Source organism: Lagopus leucura, unplaced genomic scaffold (assembly GCF_019238085.1).
Source record: "Lagopus leucura isolate 7727_CA_CO unplaced genomic scaffold, USGS_WTPT01 Super-Scaffold_100043, whole genome shotgun sequence".
Classification (NCBI taxonomy): domain Eukaryota; kingdom Metazoa; phylum Chordata; class Aves; order Galliformes; family Phasianidae; genus Lagopus; species Lagopus leucura.
Window position 1 is genome coordinate 1,111,258 of NW_024962290.1, and position 26,549 is coordinate 1,137,806.

The following is a 26,549-nucleotide window of genomic DNA, read 5'->3' on the forward strand; positions in this document are numbered from 1 at the left end:
CTGCTAATGAACTGGGGGGGGGGGGGGGGGTGAAAGAGTAGGGAAAATGTCAGTGGAGTGTGAGCTAAGAGGGCTGCCATGTGTTGTGAGCAGCAGGAGCTGCAGTGCTGTGCCTGGGGTGCATGGAGCTTCCCAGTGCCCTGCTGGGACTGCTGTGCTGAGGGCACTGCAGAAGCAGGGAGGGAAGCGCTGTTCCCTGCAGTGCCAGCGATCCATTGGATCCTGCAGATCAAGCCCAGATGCTGGTAGAAGCCCTTCCCTCCCCTGGGAGGCCGGGTGCTCAGCCCTGGGATGGCTCTGCAGCTGAACTTCTTCCTCAGTCCAAAGGCATTCTCGTTCACAGGAGCAGGTAGAGGGACGTCAGCCACTTCTCGTGGCTTTTTGTTGTTGTTCAAGCCTGGATTCCCACAGAGGGTGCGGAAAGCAGCTCATGCTGATTCAGTCAGACAGCATCAGGAGCAGAAATCTGTTCTCATGCACTGCTCTGGGCACCTCTGCTTTTGTGTGTGTGTTTCTTTCTTTACATGATCGGGGGGAAGCAATCAAATTATGGCAGCACTGGGAGAATGGGGTGTTTTTGCAGCTTGGGGAGCTCCACGCCCCGTTACGTGGCATTGTCTCCTGCTTATCACTGCCACCAGCATGCTGGAAATACATTGCATTGCTGCTTCTCAGACTGAATGAACGCCCCTCAGAGCAGAACGGGACCCTCGTGCAGGGATTTCTGCCACGTGTCCGAGTGGGAATGGCTTCATTCAGTGCAGTGGATTCTCTGGCAGCTCTGCAGTGTGTCTCAGATGCTCCCTGGGCAGCTCTGAGAGCCCTGCTTTGTCTTTGTGATGGTTTCCACTTTACCTCTGGAAGGTGTGGATGTATTCACTCTGTGGCTGAACTCCCTGCTGGTTCCAGATGGGTTTTGGGGAGCAAAGCGGGTGAAGCAGGGCTGGCAGTTTAGAGAATGCTTAGATGTGATTCATGAGCAGCTCCTGGCCCAATAAACATTTAAAAAGCCGTTAAAGGAGCGGTTAATTTTTTTTCCCTTCTCCATGAAATTGCCCAGATTTGACAACTGTGACCGATTCCCTCCGTTGCTGCACTGCCAGTGTGTGCATGGGGCAGAAATGGAACAAAAATGCAGTGCACTAATCTAGGATTTTTATAGGAGCCCTTTCTGCAGTTGTTGCTTTGGGAAGCACTGGGACCTCACTGATCTGCCCTCAGCCAACTGAGTGCTTCTCGTCCCCTCGTTTCCACCATGCTCCCTCAAACAGCAGCCACCAGTAAGGGCAGGGCAGACCCCACAGGCTGCTGGCAGGCATATATTCCTGTGGCCAAACACTGCTGTTTCCCCCTTGGCTCCGAGGTGGGGCTGTGAGGGGGCTGGATGTGGGGTCAGGGGGAGATGTAGGGCTGTGGAGCGGGGCTGGCTGACCCCAGGGCTGGAGGTGCTGGGCAGTTCTGGGCCCCTTGGCTGTGATGCTGTGCTGACGCCGTGGGTGAAAAGCCCCACAGTGCAACCCATGTGCTTGTGCAGATGGAATGCAGGACAGGCTGGTGGGTTTGCTGTTAGCGCAGCATGAGCTGCTCTCGCCCTGTCCAACAGGACGTGTTTGCTCCGAGTGCAGCCCTGCACGGCTCCCGGAGCTCTGAAGGGGCTGAGCCCAGCCTGCACCTCGCAGACAGCGCAGGGAAGGAGGGCACTTGGTTTCATTCACCCCTGGGCTCCTGGGCAGCTCATTCCCAGCCGCAGCGCCTCTGTCAGCTCCCCGGATGCCCTCACTTAGCTCGGTTTTGCTGCCCTCCCTCACCGCCCTTTTATTTAACAGGAGAGCTCAGAGTGTGGGGTCGAGCCTTGGGACGGACTGTGTGTTGTCCCTGTTCAGGCTGTGTCTCCAGCTCTGTCTCCCACATCCAGACTCATGTAAAACAAAAGCAGTGGCAGCAAAATCCTTGACAAGATACAAGCAAGCTGCCTTGAATTTACTGAGAAGGGGAAAAAAAGAAAGAGCTTTGTGTGCATTAGTCTAAGAAAAATGGATGCTTTGGCTCGTCCAGCTGAAGGCACTCTGCTATGGATGTTTGCTAGTCTGGAAAAGCTGTGTTTGGGTTTTGCATCTGTTGCTTTTAATAGCAAACACGTTCTGGTCCCAATCTTCCCCACAGTTGTGTCTGGAATACGTGGGTTGGTAACAAGGCAGCTCTCCTATGAGTCGGTTGGGATTCATTATGCTGTGCTGCTGGCTGGGGAGGACTGCATGTCCTATACGGAACTTTCTTTGCCTTGGGCCCTTCCTTAGCTGGAAAGAGAGAATGGACCGAAGCCAGGCTCTGAGTAAGAAGCAGCATCTGAAAATTGGGTAGTTAAGCGCCCGCAGAGTGCCCTGCTGGAGCAGAGATGCTGGCAGATTTCAGAGGCTCTGATTTTGGCATGCTCCTCTTTAGGGTCACCTAACCCACACTGCGTCACGCAGCGTAACCCCTCTGACTGTGCTTTTTTCCTTTAATGAGAAACCTGGAGTCTTGCAGGCTGCTTAATTACAGCGCAGGATGCGAAGCGCCGTGTCCTGGAGCAGAACCCTGCTCCAAAAGCTGCTTCCTGTAGGTGGACCAGGCGAGCAGGTGGGCACTGATGGATGGGGCCAGGCTGGATGGGCAGCCTGATCGGGGGGGTACCCAGCCCATAGCTGGGGTGGGGCTCTGGGGGCTGTAAGAGCCTTTTCAACCCAACCATCCCACGGCTCTATGATCCTTAAGGTCCCTTCCAACCCAACCGTTGTATGGTGCTGTAATCTTTGAGGTCCCTCCCAGCCCAACCATTCTGTGATAACCTGGCACCCAGACTGAGGGTGGCACAGCGCCGTGTTCCATCCCATCTCTGCCAGGTTGGAGCTGGGGGTAACAGAGAGGTCTGAATGGGGAGGAGTGCAGGGTGAGCCCTGGCCCCGTGCTGCGCTCAGCCTGCAGCCTGCACAAGGTACAGCACTTGTCACAACGAATACAGGCTCAACTCTGTCTTCAGAAAGTTTTCTTGATTCCAATTGGCATTTCTGAGCGGGGGAGGATCCGGCTAGCAGCACAGAGGTCCTCACAGCTCCCCTCCTCCTCTGCTGCAGGCGTTTGTCCTTGGAGGACCCAGACCTGGGTTCTGAGCAGCAGGACCATGGTGCTGGGGAGGTGATGTCCAACCTGGGCATGGGGACTTTTGGCTGCTGGTAAAAACCAACCCACAAGAAAAACCACCTTGTTTTACGATCTCATTTCTAAAATCCTCTTAACCCAGCAGTCCTCTGAGATTCGTGGCTGAAACCCAACAGCTCAGGGGGCTCCTGGTGCTGCAGGTGAGCCTTGGGAGCATGGCACTGACCCAAGCCCTGGCTGGGAGGCAGGGAGCACTGCGCAGAGGACCTCAGCTTTGTCTGCAGAGCATGTTAAATGCACACAGCCTGAGAACAAAGCTCAGCTGCTCTGCTGGCAAAGGTTAAAAGATCCCCAGTGTGTTTGCATTTAATTATCTATTTTAGTGGCAGATTATTATTTTTTTTCATTGGAGATGAAATCCAGATGGGTTTAAAGGACGCTCCTCCGAGCAGAGCTCGTGCACAATGGGCTGTAATGATGTATTCAGAGCTGCTATGCTTTGTCTATCCTTGTTAAGTACCCTGAGAATGCAGACTGGCACTGAGGGAATTTAATGTGACACATAAAAATAAGGAGCACTAGAGGAAGCCGTGATTCTGAGTGTTTAACTAGCTTGGAGCCTTGCTGCATGGCAAGCAGTTTTGCTCAGATTTGAGATGCCAAAGGTGGGAGAAGGGCCTGAATCTCACCCCGGGCACTGGAAAGGGGCAGCCTGGAGAGGGCATGGGGCACGCTGGCACAGCAAGGGCGAACGGAGGCCGCGCCGTGCCCACTGACCCCATGGGGCCGGTGGCTGCTGTGTGTATGCAGCACTCTGCTGCTCCCCGGCCACCCGCTGGTTTAATTTGCTACTGTCATTTGCTAAATAATTGTTTCTCTGCAGTCTGGCCTCTGAGGGCAGCACCATTGCTTCGGGCAGCTCTTAGCGCAGCGTTAATTCTATGGTTCTCCTGGCACTTATCTCAGCGGAGCAGCGGTTCTTTGGGGGCAGAGCTGTGATGCTGCACTTAAAGCAGGTGGGACTGAGCGAGGTGGACGTGCTGAGCAGCTACAGACAGTGCAGCGTGGCGAGGAATTCCAAACGCTTGCTGCCCTTTGAAGAGGTGCATGTCCTGCTCAGTCCCTTTCTGGAGCCCTGGCTGCCCCGCGTGCCCTTGCAGCAGCGTAGCGCCCAACAGCTGATTTTAATGAGGTTCCTCTTATAAAACCAAAATGTGGAGCAGCAGAGCGCTGCCAGCTCAGCCCTTCTCCTGCTCCTCTCCTGGGAGCAGAGGGAGGCAGTACTGGGAGGGCCCGGCTGGGTCCCAGTGCGGTGCTGAGCTCGTTGGCTGCAGTGCTGAGAGCTGTGGGGAGCTGAGCCCAGCCCAGGTATGGCGGTGGGAGGGGGGGTGAGGTGGGCTGCAGCAGCGTGCGGTGCTTCTGGGGTGGGCTGTTGCCAGAAGCGGGGAAAGGAGGAGAAATGTGACTTTCACATGCTCACCTGGAAAGAAATCGCGTTTTCTCAGCGGCCCAGGAGGGAGGATAAGCGGAGTCCAGTGCCCCTGCTAGGCTCAGTGTATGGGCAGGGCTGGGTGTTACTCTGGCCGTTGAGGAATGGCACTGTTGGCAGCATTCAAAGCTTTGGTGGTGGGGAGGCTGCTTTAATGATGGCCTGGGACCCCCCTGGCTGGATGAGGATGCCTGCAGCGTGCTGTGCTGGGATACAGCCACGCTCTGCCGTGCTGCGCATTGGTAGCACGGCTCCATTGTGCCCCGTGTTGGTCTGTGGGGCTGAGCTCTGTCCATGGCCTCCTCCTCCCAGGCAGCCCTGGGGCTGCAGGGGATCTGAGGGGCAGCTGCTGCCCTGTGTGTGGGCTCTGCCCCCTTACGCACCTTCCTGTCCCCGCAGGGCTGTAATGTCATGGAGGACCAGGACCTTCGGGACATTGGGATCGGAGACCCGCAGCACCGCCGGAAGCTCCTGCAGGCAGCTCGCTCCCTGCCAAAGGTGAGCAGGGCCAGGGCACTGCCCAGGATGGCTGTGAGACAGAGGAAAAAAAGGCTGAGCACGGTGCTAATTGCAGACGCTGTATGCTTTGGGATCCCTGCCCCCTGTGGCTTTAACCCCTCTCTGCTTTCTGCTTTTGTAGCTGAAGCCCCTGGGCTGTGATGGGAACAGCCAGCCGTCCGTCCCTGCCTGGCTTGACTCCTTGGGGCTGCAGGATTACATCCAGTCCTTCCTCTCGAGCGGCTACAGCTCTATTGACACTGTGAAAAACCTCTGGGAGCTTGAAATAGTCAACGTGAGTGTTGTTTGCCTGTCCCCACAGTGCCGGGGTCCTGCCTGCATTCCCTGCAGGGAGCAGTGCTAAATGCAAACAGACTGCTGGAATGAGGATGCTTTGCCTTGTGCAGAGGGCAGAGAAGCTGCCCCTCTTGGCCCCTCATGTCCAGAGATGGGCAACAGAGCTGAGGGGCCTGGAGCACAGAGGGGTCTTATGGGGAGCAGCTGAGGGAGCTGGGATGGCTGAGCCTGGAGAAGAGGAGCTCAGGGGTGACTTCATGTCCTGAAGGGAGCTTGTGGTGAGGTGGGGGTTGACCTCTGCAATGGGACAGGAGGTGATGGCCTCACATGGGGCCATTACCTGGGGAGGAGCAGGCTAGGTATGAGGAAACCTTTATTCCCTGAAAGAGCCGTGCTGCACCAACACAGACTGCAGGGAATGGTGGGTCACCATCCCTGGAGGGATTCAGGAAATGTGGAGATTTTGGTTAGTAGGGACAGGTTGGGGTTGGACTTGGTGAACTAAGGGGTCTTTTCCAGCCTTAATGACCCCATGATGCCCCACAAACTGCAGGTCCTGCCTTCTACAAACCACTGTGCAGCTCCCCTGCGCTGGCACAAGTTCTCTTTCTCAGCGTTGTCTCCCCCACAGGTGCTGAAGGTGAACCTGTTGGGCCATCGGAAGAGGATCATCGCCTCGCTGGCTGACCGGCCCTATGAGGAACCCCCAGCAAAGCCACCACGCTTCTCACAGCTGAGAGTGAGTCCATGCAGTGTCCCTGCTGCCCACAGTGTCTGTTCAGAGCATTCAGTGGTAGCTGTGTTCTGCCTCTGTTGACTCCACATCCCCCCTTTTCATTCAAAGAATGAATTCCAGGTCTGTCTGGTACACTCATCTCCTTCTGGTTGGTAGCTGACAGCCCTGGGGGACGCAGAGCCCTGCAGAGTGCGTGTACTGATGGCTTTAGGGCGGGTGTCCAGCAGGGAGTGGGGCACAGTCAGCATTACTCTGCTTCTTTTGTGCCCAGGAAATTCTGCCTAGCAAAATCAGGAAGAAAGATAAAAACCCTACCATGTCAATATTTAAGTTAAAAGTCCTTTGAAAGTAGGTGTTGGGAGTAATGAGTGCAGAGAATGATCTTTGGAAATAGTATTGCTTCTTTTTTTTAAAAAAAAAAGAGAGGAAAAAAAGCTTGTTTCTTATTAGAACAAATGGCTGACCTGGTAGTTGGGGTCAGTGCTGGCTCTCAGGTACTTGGTGGCCTGGGAAGAGAGTGCTGGAAGAGTTGAGGCGATCGCACATCTGATGTGTGGAGGAGGAATGGTTCTGCAGGTCCCACCTTGGCTGCTGCTGGCGGTGGTGCAGAGCTCAGGGCTTCCACTCTGAATACAGTGAAGCAGAACTCGGGCAATCTGCAGCCTGCCTGGCTCTGGCTTGGCCAGCACTGACCTCATGTGTGCTTCTTCCTCATCTCTGCTGCTTTACATCATGAGTGCCCACATCAGAAAAAAATCACAGTTGCAGGAAAAGTCCCCTCATATCCACACAGCTGCGACTCCAGAGCACTTGGGCAGAGATGCAACAAATTACAGTATTGCTGAGCTCTGGCTGAACCACACAGCAGCAAATATTCCCCTTTGCCAGGACTGATGTACTCCAGCCAAAGCAGCGGATGAATTTTGGGGCAGGGGAGCCATAGGATGCCAGACACTCGGTGCTGGGGGTGGCTGAGAGGGGAGCGCTCAGAATTGCCATTCTTCCTACAAAGCTGCCACCTGGGAGCAAAAAGTGAGGATTTGTGCTGCTGCACACAGAGCCTGGGGGCCAGGAGGGGACAACCCTGCAGCTTCACCCCAGTGCTCCGACCACAAGTGCGCAGGTGGGAGGGAGGCAGCTCCTCCCAAACATCCTCTTGAGATGACGGGGCTGAAGGCAGAGCGATGGCGAGGAGAGGAGCTCTTTGTGTAGCCTCAGCTGATTGATATGCTGGCTGGGGGGGCGGGCTGGAAAAGAGAATGGGCCATTTCCAAAGCTTCCTGGTGCTGCAGCTGGTGCGTTCCAGCGCCCGGCTCTGGCTGGGGAGCGGAAGGACGTCAATGGCAAATTAAGCAAGTCCGCTGAATAGGGCTGATGCGTGCTGCAGCTGTGAGCTCCGTGTGTTGCCTGCTTGGCACATCCAGGCAGTGAGCGTTGCCTGCGGGAGGAGCCCGGCTGTCAGGCATCTGGGCTGAGCTGACGCTGGGCAGCCGGGTGCTCAGCTCCAGAAGGGGCAGCTCGGTGCTCCGGAGCCCTTTGTGCTGCGTGCCTGCTGCCCTCCTCAGACAGGGCAGGACAAGGCAGACACCTGCCCAAAACGGTCCTGGAGCAAAGCAGGGGCATTGAGTGGGAAATAAATGAGGTGAATGAAGGCAGTGAGCCTGAAGGCTGCAGGGCGGGAGCTGACCCTGATAGCTCAGCTTATTGCACCTTTGTTGGGTGTTGGGAGGAGCAGCCTGCAGTGCCAGCTCCGGGTGTTCCTAGGGAGAAATAATCCCAGCCAGAAACACAGGCACAGGTTTGTGTGTGGCCACTTCTTCCCTTCCTCACACCTTGAGCAACTGCCTCATCAGCTCTGCATCCTGTGTGCGGTGCTGGAGGGTGGCAGCAGCCTCTGAGCAGGGCTGGCAGAGCCAGAGGGGCGCAGTGCACACAGGGCTGTGGCACCGGCTAACCAGGATGGTTGTTGGTGTCTGCCTGTTCCAGTGCCAGGACTTGATGTCCCAGACGTCGTCACCTCTGAGCCAGAACGACTCCTGCACGGGCAGATCTGCTGATCTCCTGCTGCCCTCTGGGGACTCTGGGAAGAGGCAACACGAGCGTGGCAGTGAGCTGGCGACGTACTCCAAAGTTGAGCGCTACAAAGCACAGGTCAGTGGTGCTGTGCATCCTGTGGGCCCCTCTGCATGGCTCAGTGCATCACCTAATTGAGGAGTTGAGGCTTCAAAAACTAGGAGATGATGCCAGCAGGTTGCTTGTGCCTAGCTCGCCTTAAAAACAGTGACTTGCACATGCACTGCAGTGTCACTTTCACCCCTCCCAGCCCTTTGAGGTCTGCCCACTGCAAATCTCAATTGCATCAACCCACAAAGCCCTGCTAAGATCTGTGCTGCACCCTGGCATGGACCCGCTGTAGCTTCACACCTGCGTTCCTTCCTCTTCCAGGAGGACCGTCGGGAGTCAAAGCTGACCCTGCGCCCCCCCCAGCCTGGCTGCCCCCTACGCACCGGTCCAAAACTGGCAGCACCAGCCAGAGAAGCTCATCTTTGAGTCCTGCGGGTACGAGGCCAACGTAAGTGGCTTTTGGCTTCTGCAGCTGGAGAGGGGGAGGAGGCTCTGGGTGTTGCACGTGGAGGTGTCACAGTCCTCCCCGCTCCGTGGGTGACTTGTCTCTCTGCAGCCACAGCTCTTGGGTTGTGGTGCTGCTTTGGGGTTGGAAGGTTTCCAGCCTGAATGAAGCCTTCAGGTTGTCAGTGCTAACACATCCCCTTTTCCAAACAGTACCTGGGCTCCATGCTGATCAAGGACCTCCGAGGTACAGAATCAACGCAGGATGCCTGTGCCAAGATGAGGGTATGGAGCCCAGGGGACAGTCACAGCTGTGGTGGGTGACATGGGGCAGGACGGGGGATGCTTGTGTAGCTGCAGTTCCCCACACCCTGCAGACAGGGCAGCGCGGGGAGCCACTATCACTGCCGAGCTGATCTCCCACCAGCACTTTTCCCTATAGTTTGAATGTCTGTGCAGTGAGAAAACAGATGATTTCTCTGGGATAAAAGGTTTAACTTCAGGTTCCCGTCCCTTTCTGTCTGCTTCCATTAGAAGCAGGTTTTCTTTCTCCTTGTCCAAGCCCCCAAAAGCCTGATGTTATAGGGCTGAGGGTCTTTCCTAGCCACTAGCAGGGCTGGGGATGGTGAGGAAAGGAGCACTGATTCACAGCTGAGTGTTCTTGTTTCTAAAGAAATCCACAGAGCATATGAAGAAAATCCCGACCATAATACTGTCCATCACATACAAGGGAGTGAAGTTCATCGATGCCTCTAACAAGGTGAGCTTGAAGTGCCTCAAAACCGGTGTCTGGAGGGACGTGGCCTGCAGTGCCACCTGCTTGAGGGGCTGCAGGTCATACCTGGCAGCTCCAGAAGCCATGGCTGGGTGCTGTGTAGCTGCTGGGAGCCGTGGGGAGAGCACCAGGGTGACGATGGCTGTCTGAATGATGTAGGCTTGGCACGTGGGCTGCTTGTGTTGCCGTTTGTTCCTACCATGGGACAGAGCTGAGACTGGCCTGGTTGGGAGAAACCCCTTCTGCCAGTCTCTGTTGTGCTCCCTGTCCCCAGTAGACATTTGGAAGCGCTGTTGTTTGCTGAGCGTGTTGTTGTCCCCAGAAGGGTGATGAGTATTTGTGGTTGTCTCCTACAGAATGTCATTGCTGAGCATGAGATCCGTAACATCTCCTGTGCTGCCCAGGACCCTGAGGATCTCTGCACGTTTGCCTACATCACCAAGGACCTGCAGACCAGCCACCACTACTGCCACGTCTTCAGCACCGTGGATGTGGTGAGTGGGATGGGGCTGCAGCTGAGGGTGTTGGGGCTGCGTGAGAGGTGTCTCTTTGCTGTTTCTGTCCTAGAAGATTCTTTTAGGAGTCCGGCCACAAAATGCATTTACTTTGCAACTCTGTTGTCAAAGAGAATATTTGTCTGGCTTCATTACTGCCATTTCCAGTGCTGAATAAACCAGGGCAGGAGATTTTCCCTCTTGGGGAATATTCCGTGAACAAAACCCTGATACGCTTTCAATTATGAGCAGTGTAATAGGCTGATCTAACAGCCTTTTAATTCACTGAGAGTGTGACGGCGTTGCTTGCTTTTATTCCTAGACAGAATCAGCTTTGCAAAACATTTGGGCTCTTTCTCTTTACAATGCCAGACGGGTTGGAGCAGCCCATAGGTGGTCCTGGCTGCTGCACGTGGGGGCTCTGTGCGATGCAAGGCAGCTCCCGTGCACTAACAGCTCTGTGTTCCCTGCATTCTCTCTGAAGAACCTGACTTACGAGATCATCCTCACCCTGGGGCAGGCGTTCGAGGTCGCTTACCAGCTGGCCCTCCAAGCCCAGAGAGCGAAACCTCTGGGTGCTGCAGCGGGAGAAACGATCGAAACAAAATCTTCCAAACCGGTGCCTAAACCACGAGCTGGCGTGAGGAAATCCGCAGTACGTACATGGAGCTGGGGGCTGGAGCTGGGCTTCCTCTCGGGCACAACTTGCTTAAAGCTCCCCCTTCGTGGTGCAGAAGTCCCCGTGGCCTGTAGCATCAGGCACTGCTGGTGCTGCAGTGCCCGTGGCTCTGCTTGCTGGCAGGCTTGCTGCATGCCTGGCTTTCCCTGTGGGGTAGGACAGGCAGAGGGGATGTAGCCTGGGTTGGGGGGTTGGATGCCCTGCTGGATCCAGCTCCGTTTCCACGTGGAAAGATCAGTGGGTAACCTGCAGTTTGCCCGCTTGGTAGTGCCAACTAAACCGAGCCTAACTTGGAGCTGCTGAGGAGCAGGGACTGCTGCATAAGCCATTGCTTTCCTTTAATGTCTCCTTTTGTCTGTGTTCTGCTTGCTCCCCCCGCTCAGGTGCCGCTCCCTCCTGACACCCGCTGTTGTTACTGTCACACCTGTACAACTCACCGCCCCTCCTACCTGCCGCTGCAGTCTGTTAGTCCTGGAGCTAAGGTCTTTACCTTCTTCCTGCCATCTTCCATCACCAACCGACCTGGGCTGCTGCCCCGGCTGCCACCGCTCCCCACACCTCCCACCATGGCCTCGTGTCCTCGCTGCTGCCCTCCCCCACCTCATCCCAGGGCTCAAATGAACCCCAGGGATGCACTGGTCCCAGCTGCTGCTAACACAGAGCGTCAGCTCCCAGCTAACTGTGCTGCTCTTCCTGGTGTCGTTAACCTTCCCCTGGGATCCTGATTGAGGAGGACAGGATGAAAAAGCATTGCTTGGTCAGAGAGAGCTCACCTACCAGGAGCCGTCTCCTCTCCTCTTATTTTTGTAGTGCCATCTCAGTAGTGCTGAATTTTTCATGCTTGTCTGTGAAATGAGGTGAAGCTGTCGCTGATGGTAATGGGGGCTTGCAGGCCTAGCTCAGGAAGTCATCCCAGGGTGCTGGGCTGAGAGCGACGTGCTTAGAAATGTTTGAGCTTTGAAGGACTCAAATGCCTTGGCAGTGAGAGCTGCAGCCCTGCACGCATACATGGTTTGGGGATGGGCATCAGCAGCCTCTCTGTGCTCCGAGTTCCCATTTGCTCTGCCCCAGACTCGGGCTCCCATAGGCACATGTAAGCTAATGCACTCTTCTCTCCTTTGTTTCCAGCTGGAGCCCCCTGAAATGGACCAAGATTCCCAGTCTCATGCCAGTGTCTCGTGGGTCGTGGACCCCAAACAGGACTCCAAGCGGACCCTCAGCACTAAGTATGAGACCACTATCTTCTAAAGCAAACCAACCCTGTGTCCACCTATAGTCTAACCGTGCCTTTGCGATCTGATCTGTCTGCTGTTCTAAACTCCCTCTTCCTCCAGCTGCTCGCACTGAGCCCCGCGTAGGCACTACGTCAAAGGCAGCAGCACTTAAGAGACTGTAGACTTAAACGGCTTTTGTACCTGATCACTACTGAACACTGTGAATTCTCCTTACTCGGAAACAAGGGTAACACGCTGTTAGATCCCCATCAGGTGGGAGGTGCAGAGGGGTGCAGGCTGGGGGCATCCGAGATGCGGAGCCAGGAAGCTGCCCACCATTTTCACGTCTTTCCCCTCGCTCTGGCACTGTGACTCCCTGGGGTGACATGGCACTCCCCCAGGCCTTTTTTTCTATTTCACCTTCTTATCCTCGGACTGATGGAGACCTCTTGTCTCTGCGGTGCACACACTCTCTCCTTCTCTCTCCTCTACTTCCCAACTGAACCACGGCTGCACACTGTTCCAGTGAAGTCACCCCTCTCCTTACTGTCACTTGAATCGACACTAACCACTGTGATGCTGTCTGCAAATAACACCTTCACTAGATTTCCTCACAGGGACCCTGCTCACAGCCTCTCTCCTCGAAGCATGGAGCAGAACAGCTGCTCTGCTGGGGGCACAGCCTTGGGCTGGGTGCCACTGTTCCCACTGTGAGCTCGGGCCCTTCTTGGGGCCGTGAGTGTCCTGCAGGAGCTGTGTGGCTGCGTGCATTTCCGTCCCTTTTAGGGCTTACCCCCACAGTCCTTGTGTTCTTGCTCACCAGACCACTGTGAGCTCTGGGTGTGGTTCTCACTTTGCAGATTACGAAGAGGTCAGGCACTGAAAGGCTCATGCTGCTGGCCCTGTGCTGGGAAGGAGCCGTGGTTGAGCCGTGCTGTCAGGGGGTGCAGCAGGCAGAGCTGTGCTGTGCTCAGTGCATTTCCTGCGGTTTCACATCTTTGCCAAAGGGAGGATTGTGATTGAAATCAGTCTGCTGCTGACCCAAAGCCTATTTTTCAGTCTATAAAACATTGCACGATGAGAGCTATAGGGATCTTGAAACATCTGTTGTCTTTCATCCGTGAGAGCAAGGATTTTGGTTAGAAATGGCCATGTGTCAGCGGGCACCTTGGCCTTCCTGGCTCTTTCCCAAGTGCACATGTTTTTCTCTGGGAGAACGTCCCCATTTCTGTGTGTCTTGGTAGAAGCTGCTTTTGGCTCCAGGATATGGGCTGGAAATTGTTTGCATGGGATGCAGGGCATTCAGCACAGTCAGAGTGGAGCTGGGCAGCCCACATAGCTGCCCACACAGGCTGTCCCTGGGTCTGTCCCTATTTCCTTCTCTTGCATTTGCAAAGGAGCATTTAAGCAGAGGAGGAGGAGGATGGGGATGGTTCAGTAGCTGCCAGCACTGGAAGGCAGGGCTCCAGCCCAGTACTGCTTCTCCCCAACTTGCTGTGTCCCAACTACTGAGCCTCTCTTTGCCTCAGTTTCCTTATTTTCAGGATGGGGACACACATAGCTACCTCTCAGGGGGTGAGGCGCTCTCTGTCCCCACAGCTGCTTGAGGGCCCTTTAGTGAAAAGCATTGCAACTTCCACACAGTGGCAGCAAATCCACTGTGCTCTGCTTTGCTCTCCAGCAGAGTGTAGAGCTCTCAGTCCCAGAGCAATGCTCACATCCCAGCTCCTTGTGGGCAGTGGCTGCCAAACCTTTCCCAGGGAGGGGCTGAGCAGATGGGGCAGCTGAAGGTGAGCTGTAGCTCACTGATGTGCCTCAGTGCGGGCTTTGCATCTCTGCCGCATCCCCCACAGCCCAGGTTTGGTGAGCTGGGGGTGACAGTGAGTGTGTTAGAAGATAAGGGGATGGCACTTCTCACTCAGCTGTGTGGCACATCTGCGTGGGCATGGTGTGTGTGTGTGGACATGGTGCACTCAGGGCTCTTGTGATGCTCTGCTTGCAAAATAGTTTTTCAGATTTCACCCCAAATCTCTCTTTGTGATCACCATCAGAAATAAACGGTCAGACCAGCAACCCTGAGTTGCTGACACCTGTTATGTGGGCATGTTTGTTCTCATTTCTAAGTTTCACTGAGGCCTTTGGGCTTCTGTTCCCCAGCCCTGTGGTGAAATCAGATGTTTCAACATCTTTATTGAGCTCTTCCTCAGGAACGAGTTTGATCTTTCAAATCCTTCGTGGCTTAATGGCATTGAGTGGCAAACTGACTTCAAAACAAGGGCCAGGCTGGTAGGAATCCAAATGAGAGGACTCGAGGGATTGCCTTAAAGCAAGGGAAGCAAAGCCCAGCTGTGTACGTGCAATTCACGTGTCAGGAAGCCCTTAACACAGAGCCAGTGGTCACACTGCCCTGCCCAGAACGCTGCAGTGTCTGCGGAGCTCCGGGGTTTGGGTTGGATGCTCAGTGCCTTTCCAATCTGTAAGAGTGCCCTGAGGCATTTATATCCCTTGGAGAGAAGCTGAGTTCATGATAGCAGTGGTAGTTTGGATTTACCGTGCAGCTGCCCACACGTGTGCCTGCTCCTCGAGGGTCTGAGCTCTGCACTCCCCCTGCTTTCAGCTGGGATCTGTCGGTTCCTCCTGACGCCGGCTCACTGGTGCGTGTGCCTTCCTGAGGGTGACCCTACCCCGGCCGGGGTGGCAGGCAGCCCTGCCTAACTGCAAAGCTTCCTCTGCGTCCATAACCTCACGGTTGTCTCATCTCCTGGCTGCACGCCTCGTCTTTCCCAGCACTTGTGTTTGTATGACTCGGAAATCATTCATTCCATTATCTTCCTTTCTGTTTGCCTCTGAAAAGCTGAGCTCCGGGCAGCTGTCTCCTACCACGGAAATGTAGTAACGGGGCAGAGACCTAAGAAGCAGTGGCCTGCCGACACGAAGACCGTCTCCATCTGGCACTGGTGTCTGCCTGTGAGGGTGTGCATGGCTGCTCAGTGAGGGCTCCCAAAGCAGAGGGGGAAAGGGATCCCAGCCACCAGCTGAGAAAAGCAGCTCTCCATTTCTAGCAAAGGAAAGTTGAGACTTCCGAGGCCGAGCGATGTCACGTTTTCTAGTCTGAGACAAACTGCTTTCAACCCGTTTCTTTCACACATGAAATGATACAGAGCAAATCCAGTTCACAGTCTCAATGTAGCACTGCAGTGGTTTTTGTTTTTTTTGTGTGTGGTTGGTTTTTTTTTTTTTGGTGAGGGGAAAAAAAAGAAATGATTTACTGAGAATCTGCACAGTCCAGCAAGGAGTACAATAGAAAGTCTTACCGGTGGGATGGTGTGTGCATCTCTTATGGTACTTAAATCTGCTTCAATTCTGGGTGAACAGTAGAGAAACGCCAAATTCTTGGAAATAACTTCCTCCAGTGTGAGAAGCCTTGCAGGGTAAGTCTGCATCCTTTGTTTTCAAAGCCACTCCATGCTTTTATACCAATGGAAATCACTTAAGGAAAAGTCTGCGAAGGATCTCTCACCTCGGAGTGGCTGTGGCCGAGCATTTACTGATGGTACAAAGCTTGCTTCCCCACGGAGAACTGTTGCATTGCAATACTTGACATTTCTATGGCAAGGACACAACTTCTTCCCATTTACGCACTGAATACCTGGAGAGGAGTCCTTTCTCCAGCCTCTTGTGCACCTGTCTTGTTTTTTAAATGCAGTTATGCCCTGACGGGTTGGGTGTTGTTTTTAATTTTTAAGCTTATTCAATTGTGATTTAGCACTTTTTTTTTTTATACTAGCTCATTATTTAATAAGTGCAACGATTTTGGAAGACGAACAAAAGAGGAGTTACATTTTGGGCATTCCACTGGCACAGTCCATAGCCGAGGATAAATCATAAGTCCTATCGACCCACGGATGGCCTGGCCCCAGCAGCCCCAAACGCTGCCATCTCAGAGGTGTGCTGTCTGCTTGCTTGCTCTTTGGATCACAGCAGGATTTACCAGCAGTTTTGGCTGCGGCCGATGTGTTTTCACAGCTCTGTTCCCCTGGAGGGAAGGCTGTTAGGAGAGTTGTGATTTTTAATTCTTCCAATGCAAAAACCGTAGCGCAGCAGCCTGGTACAATCTCCGCAGGGCTGCAGTGGCTGGGGATGTGCTGCCCTGCTGCTTTGCCAGGACAAGATGCCCTAATGATGCCTGTTTAACTCCGGTTGCTGCTGTATGTCAGGATTCAGTCTCCCTAGCTGGTAGGACTAGGAGAGAAGTGAACCGTAATCCCGAGGGCACAGAGCTGTACATGATGAGGAGGGGGAAGCGGAGATTATTTTTCTTTTTTACATGGATGAATTTAGAGAACCTAACATTCCTTGTTATGAGTATGTTGCAATTCATACTGGTGTAAGTGTAAATATTTGGTGTGTTGGCAACAAGTCTTTTTGGAGAGATTGCAAATTGAACCTCTGCTTGGGAGGAGGGACACCCTTCTGTTCTGACACATACATGAGCTTTGCGAAGGTTGGCTTGGAGGTGAAGTGGTGATGAAGACTCCAATCTTCAGGGGGCTGGACGTTGTGACCCTGGTGGTTCTTTCCAGTCCTGTGTGTAATTCCATGGTTGTCTTTAGTGATCCAGCAGTTCTTTAGCCAGATACTCTTTCTCACTTCATAGAAGCAGTTGTTTTGGCAGTGCATCTTCCCCTTTCATTTCAGTGGGGTTTTTTTGAGGTACTTGCATGCTGGAGACTGATCCTGGGTCACCGACTCCGAGTGCTTTGTTATCCCATCCATGACGCAGTGTTTTGGCTTTTCCTCCCCACAGGGTTTCACGGTATCTGGAGGAAAGTGCTCTGCATTTCTGGTGCTGGTTAGAATCTAAATGCACTCACTGCCTGCCTGGGACAGGCGGTGCAGCCCTGGGTTTTGTGTTTTACAGACTTCCAGTTGGACACAGCATGAGTCCAGGCTGAGAACTCAAGGTAGATCAACTGTGTTTGTCTTTTTTTTTTTTTCCTTCAGTAGAGGAGGGGATGAGTTTTTATTTTCCAAATTGAAGCTGCTTTATCCTTTTTAATTTTGTATTTACAAAAAAAAAAAAAAAAAGGAGAACAAAAAAGAAGAAGCTGATTGTAGCTGTTTGAACTTGCTTTGGGATTTTTCTTTTTAGGAGAAAAAACTGATGCAGTTTTGGTGGGGTATGTGCCTGTTGCCTGTTTCCCTCCTGGGGAGAAGGCAGGACACCGTGCAGGACTTGCCTCCAATGAAATGTGAGGTACCATCACAGGGCTGCTGTGAGACACAGACCAGATGCCAAATAGTACTTCCAAACAACTGCTCTGTGTGCAGCTGATGTGGGTTTAATTGCTTTAATGCTCCTTCCACCCCACGTCAGAAGCTTCTAGCAGCAGAACTTCCTCTGGCTTTCTTCTGCTTGCATCATTTCCATGCAATCAGATCTTTATTTTAGAGCGAGCACAGAGTTTGCGACGCTGTCTTGTTGCAAAAAGTCTCCCTTTTAGGTCTCATATTGGCATTACCTACTGCATTTTAATTTAATTTAATTTTTTGTTTTTCAAAAGGAAGTACGTGTGCTGCTCTTACCAAGTAGATCTAGCTCAAACACTTTTCTTACCCATGGAAGAATAACCTGAGATTCCCTAACAGGGCAGAGAACAGTCGAGTTCAGTTTGCAATGTAGACATTTTTGCTAATTGTGATGTATGACAGTGGGACTGATTTGTAATACAAATGTTATTTAATCTGTCTGTATTTTGATACTTGAATTTCCTTTTATTTCCTGTATATACAATTGTTAATCTGTTCGAATTTGTCTGAATTTTAAACATCTTGTGGTACCAAACATAACCAATCTGTGCAACAACATAGACTGACCTCACTACAACAAGGCGAGATTGTAAATATTCCTGGGCTTCCAGCAGTCGTTTTGTTGTTTTCATAATTGTACAACTTAGAACAGACTGAATTAATAAACAAACTTAGACACACGTTTGCCCTGTCGTCACTGTGACCTGAGTGACACAGCAGCCTCTGGTCATCTCATGCCGAGCTGAGCAGCCAAAGCAGGTAAGAGGAAGGGGTGAGGGTGGGCAGCACAGTGACTTGAATGAGGGCAGCCTGGTGCTGCACGTGTGGTGTTTTGCTTTGTAAAGCTGAGGAACAAGAAAACATCAGGAGTGTCAAAGCACTGCGTGGGGATGATTTGCTGGTATTGTGGAAGCAAAGCACAGGATGCTGTTCTGTTGGGAACAGGCCTGATGTCATTCCTTGGCAGCAGAATCAGGATGTGTGCCATCCTAACGTGTGTGGCATGCTGGATGCAGAATGCTGGCTGCTCAGCAGTCGCTTTGGCTGAGGCTGCTCTTTTTGCAGCTAATCACACTGATCCCAAATACAAAATCCTTTTCAGACTAATTTATGTGTAAAAACTCATCTGTGTGTTCTTTAAAGATAGACTCACCTACAGCGTGATGGTCTGCTGTCACTTTGCCCATGGGAAAGCTGATTTTGACCCCTTTTAACGTACATCTGCGAGGACTGTTCTACTGAGGGTGGCAGGACCCTGATTTAGCAATGATAAACACTGAAACCAATGCTCTGCAGCACAGCAGCCATCGATTCATGGAACAACAGAAACAGTTTGGGCAGCCATTGTATATAGTATTTACCAGCAAAGATTTTTGGCATACCAAGAAGTAGGACGTTTTCACTATATAAAATTAGAGCAAGAAATCCAGGCATTTAAATACAGGTTAAAGTTCAGGGTTTTGTGTCAAATAAAATCTGGCTGATGTGAAATACTAAATACATCGGGGGCTGCTAAATTTATACCATATGTTCCATCTAATAATTCAGTAAGTCAGGTTTTCAAGCTAACACTGAAATATATTGAGCAGTTTTAATGATCTTAAATACCATATGGCTTTATCAAATCCAAACTGCGTCCCTGGGCTGTGCCTAACATTTCAGCAGAGCAGGCTGCAGACCCACCGCAGAATTAACACCTTGAATTAGGGAGAAAAGAAAGAAAGAACCTTAAATTTCATTGCAGTTTTATCATCTCCACCTCCCATTTCTTTCCCTGCCAAATAGTGACAGTTTTGAGGGGAACAAGAAAGCCGTTGCCTTTTGCAGTTGAGAGGTTTATTCAGATATTGACATGCTGAGAGTCACTTCCCAGTAGCTGTGCTGCCCAGATGGGTTTGTCTGATGTTTTTTTTACAAGCCGAAGCATGATTTGAGAAATTGTGGGAGAATGCGTTCCACCCTTGTCCTCCTGTGTGGTACGTAGTAAGGATGATCACATAGAACCTCTTCCTGAATCTGGTTCTGCCTCTGGGAAAAGCACTTTCTTGAGAACTGCTGAGTAGAAAGGGCCAAACAGCTGCCAGTTGTGGAAGGTCACACTTCTGAACCTGCGCCCGACTTCCTGCAGCTCTTCCTGAACGGCATTGAGACCCTTTGGGAAATCTTTCTGAGAATTTTGTCCATCGGGGGCAATAAAAAGGCTGAGGAACAGGTGAATCCACTGCTCTGTAAGGAGCGAGTAGGAAATCAGAAATCAGCCTTTGTGCAGAACATTGGTCTCGAGACAAAGGGTTCCTTGTGCAGTCAGGAGCAGAGCTGAGGGCAGGGTGCCGTGGAGCTGTACTGCTCCAGATGGGCTCGGGGCATAGTGAATTAAGGTGGTGTTCTTCCAAGTACTAACATGAGACAGCATTCAGCATAGGAATGGGTGAAACTACTCTCCAAGCATCATGTTTGTGCGTATGATGTACATACGTGCCTTGTTTTCACTTTGTCCTGGGCAGCTGCTTTTAACAGTGGCTGTAGCTGGGATGCTGGGCTGCCAGACATTAGGTTTGATGAATTTGGCTGTGCTGAAGTGGAGCAGCTCAACAGTATAATTTTTTTTTTTTTTTTTTTGCCCACTCTGTGAGTTTTTGAACAGAACTGAAGTGTTAGGCATCTTAGGAGCATAATGGAATATAGAACTTCAGAGCCTGGGATTTATCTGGACTGCCACAGCAGCGTTTTAAAATTGAAAGAATTCAGGAAGCCTCTCTGAGGAGCACGGAGCTGAGGTTAACTCCCCAGCTATCTCAGATGTTCTTGTGTTTCAAATATGTATTTGGGAAGTGCTGATAGTGGACAAAGAGTGCAGACGACGTTGATTTTTAGACACAGCAAGGGGAAGACTGGCTCTGTAGCTTCTAATGCTGCTCCATCAGTGAGCCATTGCCATCACATACTGCCCAGCCTGTGGTACAGCGAGGTTGGCTTAGGCTGTTAATTCAGTTTCCTGAATTCCTTCAAAACAAAATAGCCTGCTGGGTCTGACATGCAAGGAATAAACCAGGTAATGTGGACTCGGGTGGGCTGAGGAGGAAAGGCGATGCACTGGGCAGGAAGAGCTTCACCTTATTTTCATAGCTGAGAAAAGATAAGTCTTGCATGTGAAAATAATCTTTCCTGTAGCGAACTATCTGCCCGTGGCACTGCAATCTGATGTGGAGCTTTCAGAGTACTAATAAAAGGTCAAAATAATCAGCTCTCATCAAAATCATTTGAGTAAATATTTTGATGGGGCAGCATTATAGGGGAAGCTAGTTAGCTGAATACCATGCAGTGCACTCCCTAGGGATAGATATTACTTAAAGATCTTAGCGTGGTGCTTTACTTGAGTCAGTGATTAAGCTCTCTCTCTACATCCTAGCCTGAAGATTGCCACATCACCTAGTGACGGACCTGGCACTCGGGCCTGTTTAGCTTTTAGTGAGGATGGTAGGATTTAAGAGATTTTCAAAGCAATTACTGTAAGGCAGCCAGAGTGGAATGGGAAAATCAGGGCAGTTTCTGGCTTCCTTGCTTCTGCAGTAGTTCTGCACAGTGTAGGGAATTTGCCTTGCTGTCACCTATCTTACACTTGTCCTGCACATTCGAGGGTCAAAGGCTAAGAGTAGAAGACCTCTTTACTGTTTACTTAGTGCTGAGTCAGACATGAGCTCAGGAGCTCACTGATGGTGTGCTGGACTGCGTTGCCCTTGTCAGCAATGCTTTTTATCTGGCCTTTCAGGGATGTACATTTCTCACTGGCAAAAGCAGGGTAACCCAGCTGTGAGAGTGTTCTGCTGACTTCCTGGAGCACTTGATCACTGATGTCTTGCAAAGCTTCTTCATACCTAAATGATGCAAAAGCCCATGCACTTGAGCATATTTGTTGGGAAAGAGGTCTTGCAAGCCAGGAATTCTCTCCATGAGCCCTTTTGTCCTCAGCACAGACAGGAAGCACATAAGAACCAGTGCTGAGCCACAGCTGTGGTGCCTAACACAAGTGAATTAAGCTTCCTTTCTTTCCCTGCTCTTTGGCAAACATGAGAAAGCCCTGCACTGCTGATTTTCCCCATTAACCATGAAGGGACAATAGCTCTAGAGAGTTAGCTCCCAGCTAAGTATGCTGCCTGGCGTTCTGGCTTCCCTCACTCCTTGCAGTGGGCCTGGCTGCTTTTGGATCTCAGGTCCTCTTCTGCTGCAAGAAGAGATTCCTGTTGCTCATCCTACAGTCAACCAGTGCCTGCATCCTCACTCTTCTCCTTCTGGAAAATAAAATATAAAATAACCCACCTGATAGAAGACAGCCCTTCCAAGAGGGCCTTTGTTACCAGTTTCAGCCTATCAATAAACCCAGGTGAGCCAAATAAGGTGTTTCCACACACGCCACTAGTCACTAGCAGGACTGCAGCTATGATGGCAAGCTGATTCACTTGTGTTTGTACTTCCTGTAGTCGAGCCTGATCCAGAAGCAAGGTCTGTGAACAGAAAGCACACCAGCCTGTGAGCACACAGACAACATCTGTGATAACAGAGCAATTCTCAAGCCATGCAGCAGAGCTGTAAGCTCCATGAAGCTGAGTGGAAGGAGGCTGATTGGCAGCAATATTTAGTTTTGTGATAAATCCAACTTGTTTCACCTGGGGAACAAACCCTGTCCAATGGCATAGAAGGGACTGAGACTGTGGACAGATCTTTCTGTAGAAGCAGAACCTGTACACTTATTTGTTTTGTGTATCTTTGCATCTTTTCCTAGAAATATCCCAGTGCTTGTCCTACCTCTGGGTATTCACTGTGTCCGGGCTCCCAGCAGAGCAGATCCATGTAGCCTCAATTTAGCACAGACATGACACTGGGCACAGCTGTGCTACTGCTGACTGCTCCCTGGAAGCGTGCATCAGAAGAGCTGCTGGCTGCAGGGCAGGACTGAGACTGCAAAGAGGATGCAGACACTGCTGCTCTGCGCAGCCACTCTGTTGTGTTATCCAGACTATCTGCAATGTGTTTTAAAACACAAAGAAACAAAAAAGGGTGTTTGCAAGAGCAGGTGGCTCAGTAAGTCAGTAAAACTAAGTCAGTAAAACTGGCTACGTGATGTTCCATGCTGAAGGGGATGTGCATCTTGGATGGTGGGGAGGACTTACCCCACCTCTGCCATGCAGTATTTAGGCGCAAGGCACAAGGCTAGGCTCCTGAGACTGGGACCTGGAGAGCTTTATATTGCATAGAGGATTTCAGTCTTCAAAAAGCACCTTTAATTAAATCTTACAAGGGAGTGAGGCAGCCAGAGAGAAATATTCTATGGCCTAACAAAGAAGAGGGGTCTACATCAAATACTGGCTTTCCTCTTCAGATACACGTGCAAATGTTTTGATGATTCCTCTGTGGACCTCAAAACACTTTAAAATTCAGAGCTCTTACAGTTCCTCATGAGGTAGCTATTAGGCCTAATGCATGCAGAAACTGAAGCACACTAAGTAACTTCTTTTCTGCAAAGCATAGTAGTGAAGAGGCTGAGAAAGGGACCCCAGAGTCCTTCTGCTTTTAGAGGTATTTCTCTCAAGTTATTGAGCAAGTGATGAAAGCATCAGCTTTAGAATACTCAAGTTCCTTCTTAGTGCTTTAATAGCTGCTGCAGAAGTAATAGTGCTTCTCTCCTCTTCCCCACTGACTTACTAGGAAGCTTATCTAAGATTTTCTGGAATTTCTCCTGTTCGTACTGGACGTAGCATTCCTGTAAGTATGGACGGAGGCTCTGGATGGTAAAATTCAGCGTATCCATTTTCATCAGGTCCAGCATCCGGAGGATCTCCCTGAGATGAGGCACAATGATTGGAAAGCTTAATACGGTATTAAAAGCTATAGTTGGAGGTCATTTTGGAATACTGAGAAAGAGGAATTCAGACCCTCTGACCTCATTCCATTTTCTGACAAAAGGCTGCTCAGTCTAATCGGGGTTTCTGGTCCCTAAAAATTACTAGAAAAATTAGATTTACTTCATTGGAGACTCTTCTATGGTCTGGGAACAGCTGGGTAACACAAATATATCTACATATGGAGGGGAAAAAAAGATACAAGTGCAGGGCAGTTTTCTCTAAACCCCATATTTTACTGTTGATGCTTTTGCTGGTCTGCAAGACGGAGTAAAGCAACACCCACTTGAGAAGCTCAGCTGGGTCTGTGAGGCTTTGCAGTCCTTGCACTTCCTCATCTCAAAAAGGCGCACAGCACTGCCATCGTGCCAAGGATGCTGGTGGTGAGAGCGCGGATGTCCAGAGCCCCGTGCTCAGCCTCCTGCCTAATCAGCTCCACGTCCAGGACTCCTTCAATTTGGCTTTGCAGCTGTTCTGAGACAGCAGCAGTAATAACAGAGCCTGCCCAAAGAAGCAGCACTCTGGCCTGTTTTCTGGTTCTCCCACAGAACTGCATCGCGCAACAGAAATCGAGGCTGGCCTTGAATTGGGTGAGACTCAGCACACAAATTCTGGGCCACACCGTTGCTTTAAGGGCATGCTTGTCTTTAATGACTCATTTCAGAATGTCTGGCCACTGTTGCACATATTGCAAAATCTCCTTTACCTCACACAAAAAAAGTAGGGAGTTATCTGCCTGGGAAAGCAAACCATACGCGATTCCATGCCACGCTAAGACAATTTTCTTTTAGTTCTAAGCAATGTTCTTAAAGATTACAGTGTACACCTGCATAGGAGGTACTGTTTGTCACCCACCTAAAGGGTTGCATTTGTACAGACAATGGCATTGGTGAGGTTCTTGTTATTACTAAAACCAACAGTTACATGGGCTTTTTGTCATTTTGGTAGAGTGTTTTACAGACCTGGGACCAGAGAACGAGTTTCCTTCCCAGTCAGGTTTTAGAAGGTGCAGCTATTTAAGTTCTGTTTCCCTGTAAACCAAATGGAGCTTATTTTCTCTTCCCTCTTATGCTGTTCACATGGGATTATTTGGATGCAAGGGAAGACTAATTCTAAGGTACCCGTCCTTCCCATGTCAGGACCAGCTGACCTCTTTTATTTCCTGCAGCAGTTGGATTGCCTGAGTGTAGTCTGGAGGACTAGCAGAGATCTGTTTTTTCAGGTGGTCCCAGAAGGCTTTGTGCAGTGTCTCCTTCACTCTATTTTCCAGGCTAAGAAAGAAGAGAGGGAGGTTTCTATTAACATCAGATAAACACAACCTCTCAGTTGGTCTTTGGACTTTTAGTTTTTCATAGAAATCTCTCTCAACCTACATTTCCCATTCTTCTAAAATGGAGCTCCTTATTCTCACCTCTGTTCATAACTGCACTTAGCCCCTCTTCATAGTGGGTTAGAAAGAACTGTGAATTTTCCACAGAAACTCTTTCAGTCCTCAGAAAAGATCAACAGAGCATTTTTCTAACCAGTGCTCACCTTTCCAGGAAAGAAAAAACATCGGCGACTTAAACAGATCCTTAATTGATGTGCAGACACTTGAGAGGTGTCCACAGAACGTTTTGCCTTGTGTCAAAGTCAGAGCTGAAGCCTCCATTTCTTTCATTGTGAGTCACATCTGATACTCATCGTATTTAAGAACTTCTTAGTAAATAATGAAGTGATGAATAAATCAAGTCTTTGTTTTGTTCCAGGAACTATCTTCTTGTTTCTATTCTCAGGCCAAACCCACCTCCTTTCCATGTTCTCACATGTTTTCTGTGACATGATAAAAAGAAGCCAAGCCTGAATATGTGTATTTATTGATATACACACACCTGTGTGGGGGGAAGTTGACCATGTGCACTTCCAAGTCAGCATTCAGTGCAATTTCATGTACAGTGCTGAGTCTGAAGACCTCATCACTCAATTCTTGCAGCTCATTTGTGGAGAGAATTTGGGAGAGCTGGCTGCAGAAAAGCAGAATAGGAATGAATGAGATGAACTTTAACGTCCCTCGCGATTCAAACCAATCTATGGTGCTACGTGTACTGAGCACAGCAAGAAGAGATCATGAGCTAGCAGTGTGCCCTTGTGGCCATGAAGACCAATGGTATCCCGGGCTGCATTAGAAAGAGTGTTGCCAGCAGAGTGAGGGTTATCCTCCCCAGCTCAGCCCTGGCGAGGGCATATTTGGAGCACTGCACCCAGTGTTCAAGGCAAGTTCAAGCCAAACAGGGAACAGCTGGAGAGAGCCCTGCAGAGGGCCATGAAGATGAATGGGGCCTGAAGCATCTCCCTGATGAGGAAAGGCTGAGAGCACTGTGGCTGTTCAGCCTGAGGAAGGGAAGGCTGAGAAGGGATCTGATCAACACGTACAAATGTGACCTCATTGGGGCCTTCCAGGACCTAAAGGGAGCCTACAAACAGGAGGGGAGTCAACTCTTTACAAGGACAAGGGGAAATGGTTTTAAGTTGAGGGAGGGAAGATTTAGGTTGGATGTCAGGGGAAGTTCTTTAATATGAGAGTGGTGAGGTGCTGGAACAGCTGCACAGAGGCTGTGGATGCTCCCATTCCTGGAGGTGTTCAAGGCCAGGCTGGATGGGGCCCTGGGCAGCTTGGGCTGGTATGAAATGTGGAGGTTGGTGGCCCTGCATGCAGCAGGGGGTGGAGCTTCATGATCCTTGAGGTCCCTCCCAACCCGGGCCATTCTGTGATTCTATGAAATATCTTGGAGGTGGGTATGAACAGGACGGGGGGCTGGGCTGTTTGTTGAGGTGCCCAGCAACAGGCTCGTAACAGAGCCCAGGAAACTCCACCTGCACATGAGAATCATAGAACAGCTCAGGTTGGAAGGGACCTCTGTATCAGAAATTGTCTGGTGAGCAGGACTATGGTCCTGTACTCAGCACTGGTGAGGCTCCACCTTGAGTATTGTGTTCAGTTTTGGGCACCTCAGGACAAAAGAGACATTGGAGCTGGTCTGAGGGGCAACAAGGCTTGTGAAGGGCTTGGAGAATATGGCCTACGAGGAGCACCTGAAGGAACTGGGGCTGTTTGGTCTGGGGAAGAGAAGGCTGAGGGGAGACATTATTGCTCTCTTCCAATACCAGGTGATTGCAGCAGAGCAGGATTGGTCTCTTCTCACTGGTGACAGGATGAGAAATGGCCTCAGGTTGCACCAGGATAAGTTTAGTTTCGATATCAGGAAAAAAAAAACAAAGGGTTGTTAAACACTGGAACGGGCTCCCCACGGAGGGATGTGTTTAAAAATCGCTTGGATGTGATGCTCAGGGATTTGATTTAGCAGAGGGCGGCTGACACCTAGTGACCACTCAGGGCGGTGCTGGGTCCCCCCCCGGCCTGGCACCGCCCGAGCCCAGGCGGTGCTGGGTCCCCCCCCGGCCTGGCACCGCCCGG

The 26,549-nt window shown here is 51.0% G+C and overlaps 2 protein-coding genes across 2 annotated transcripts in view; one reads left to right on the forward strand and one right to left on the reverse strand.

The window, feature by feature from the left end:
* The window catches only part of ANKS1A (ankyrin repeat and sterile alpha motif domain containing 1A), an 84,489-nt gene extending 66,611 nt beyond the window's left edge, over positions 1–17,878 (forward strand). The window contains 12 exon segments of the mRNA XM_042884362.1: positions 5,027–5,125; positions 5,268–5,420; positions 6,054–6,161; positions 8,145–8,309; positions 8,604–8,636; positions 8,638–8,730; positions 8,940–9,011; positions 9,400–9,486; positions 9,858–9,995; positions 10,480–10,650; positions 11,803–11,900; positions 12,009–17,878. Coding sequence (XP_042740296.1) covers positions 5,027–5,125; positions 5,268–5,420; positions 6,054–6,161; positions 8,145–8,309; positions 8,604–8,636; positions 8,638–8,730; positions 8,940–9,011; positions 9,400–9,486; positions 9,858–9,995; positions 10,480–10,650; positions 11,803–11,900; positions 12,009–12,021 — 1,230 coding nt within the window. The 3' untranslated portion in view covers positions 12,022–17,878.
* Positions 17,879–19,191: 1,313 nt separating this feature from the next.
* The window catches only part of TCP11 (t-complex 11), a 7,555-nt gene continuing 197 nt past the window's right edge, over positions 19,192–26,549 (reverse strand). The window contains 11 exon segments of the mRNA XM_042884429.1: positions 19,192–19,424; positions 20,910–21,073; positions 21,516–21,700; positions 22,002–22,216; positions 22,899–23,035; positions 23,382–23,450; positions 23,452–23,566; positions 23,569–23,596; positions 24,246–24,366; positions 24,967–25,094; positions 25,683–25,687. Coding sequence (XP_042740363.1) covers positions 19,192–19,424; positions 20,910–21,073; positions 21,516–21,700; positions 22,002–22,216; positions 22,899–23,035; positions 23,382–23,450; positions 23,452–23,566; positions 23,569–23,596; positions 24,246–24,366; positions 24,967–25,094; positions 25,683–25,687 — 1,400 coding nt within the window.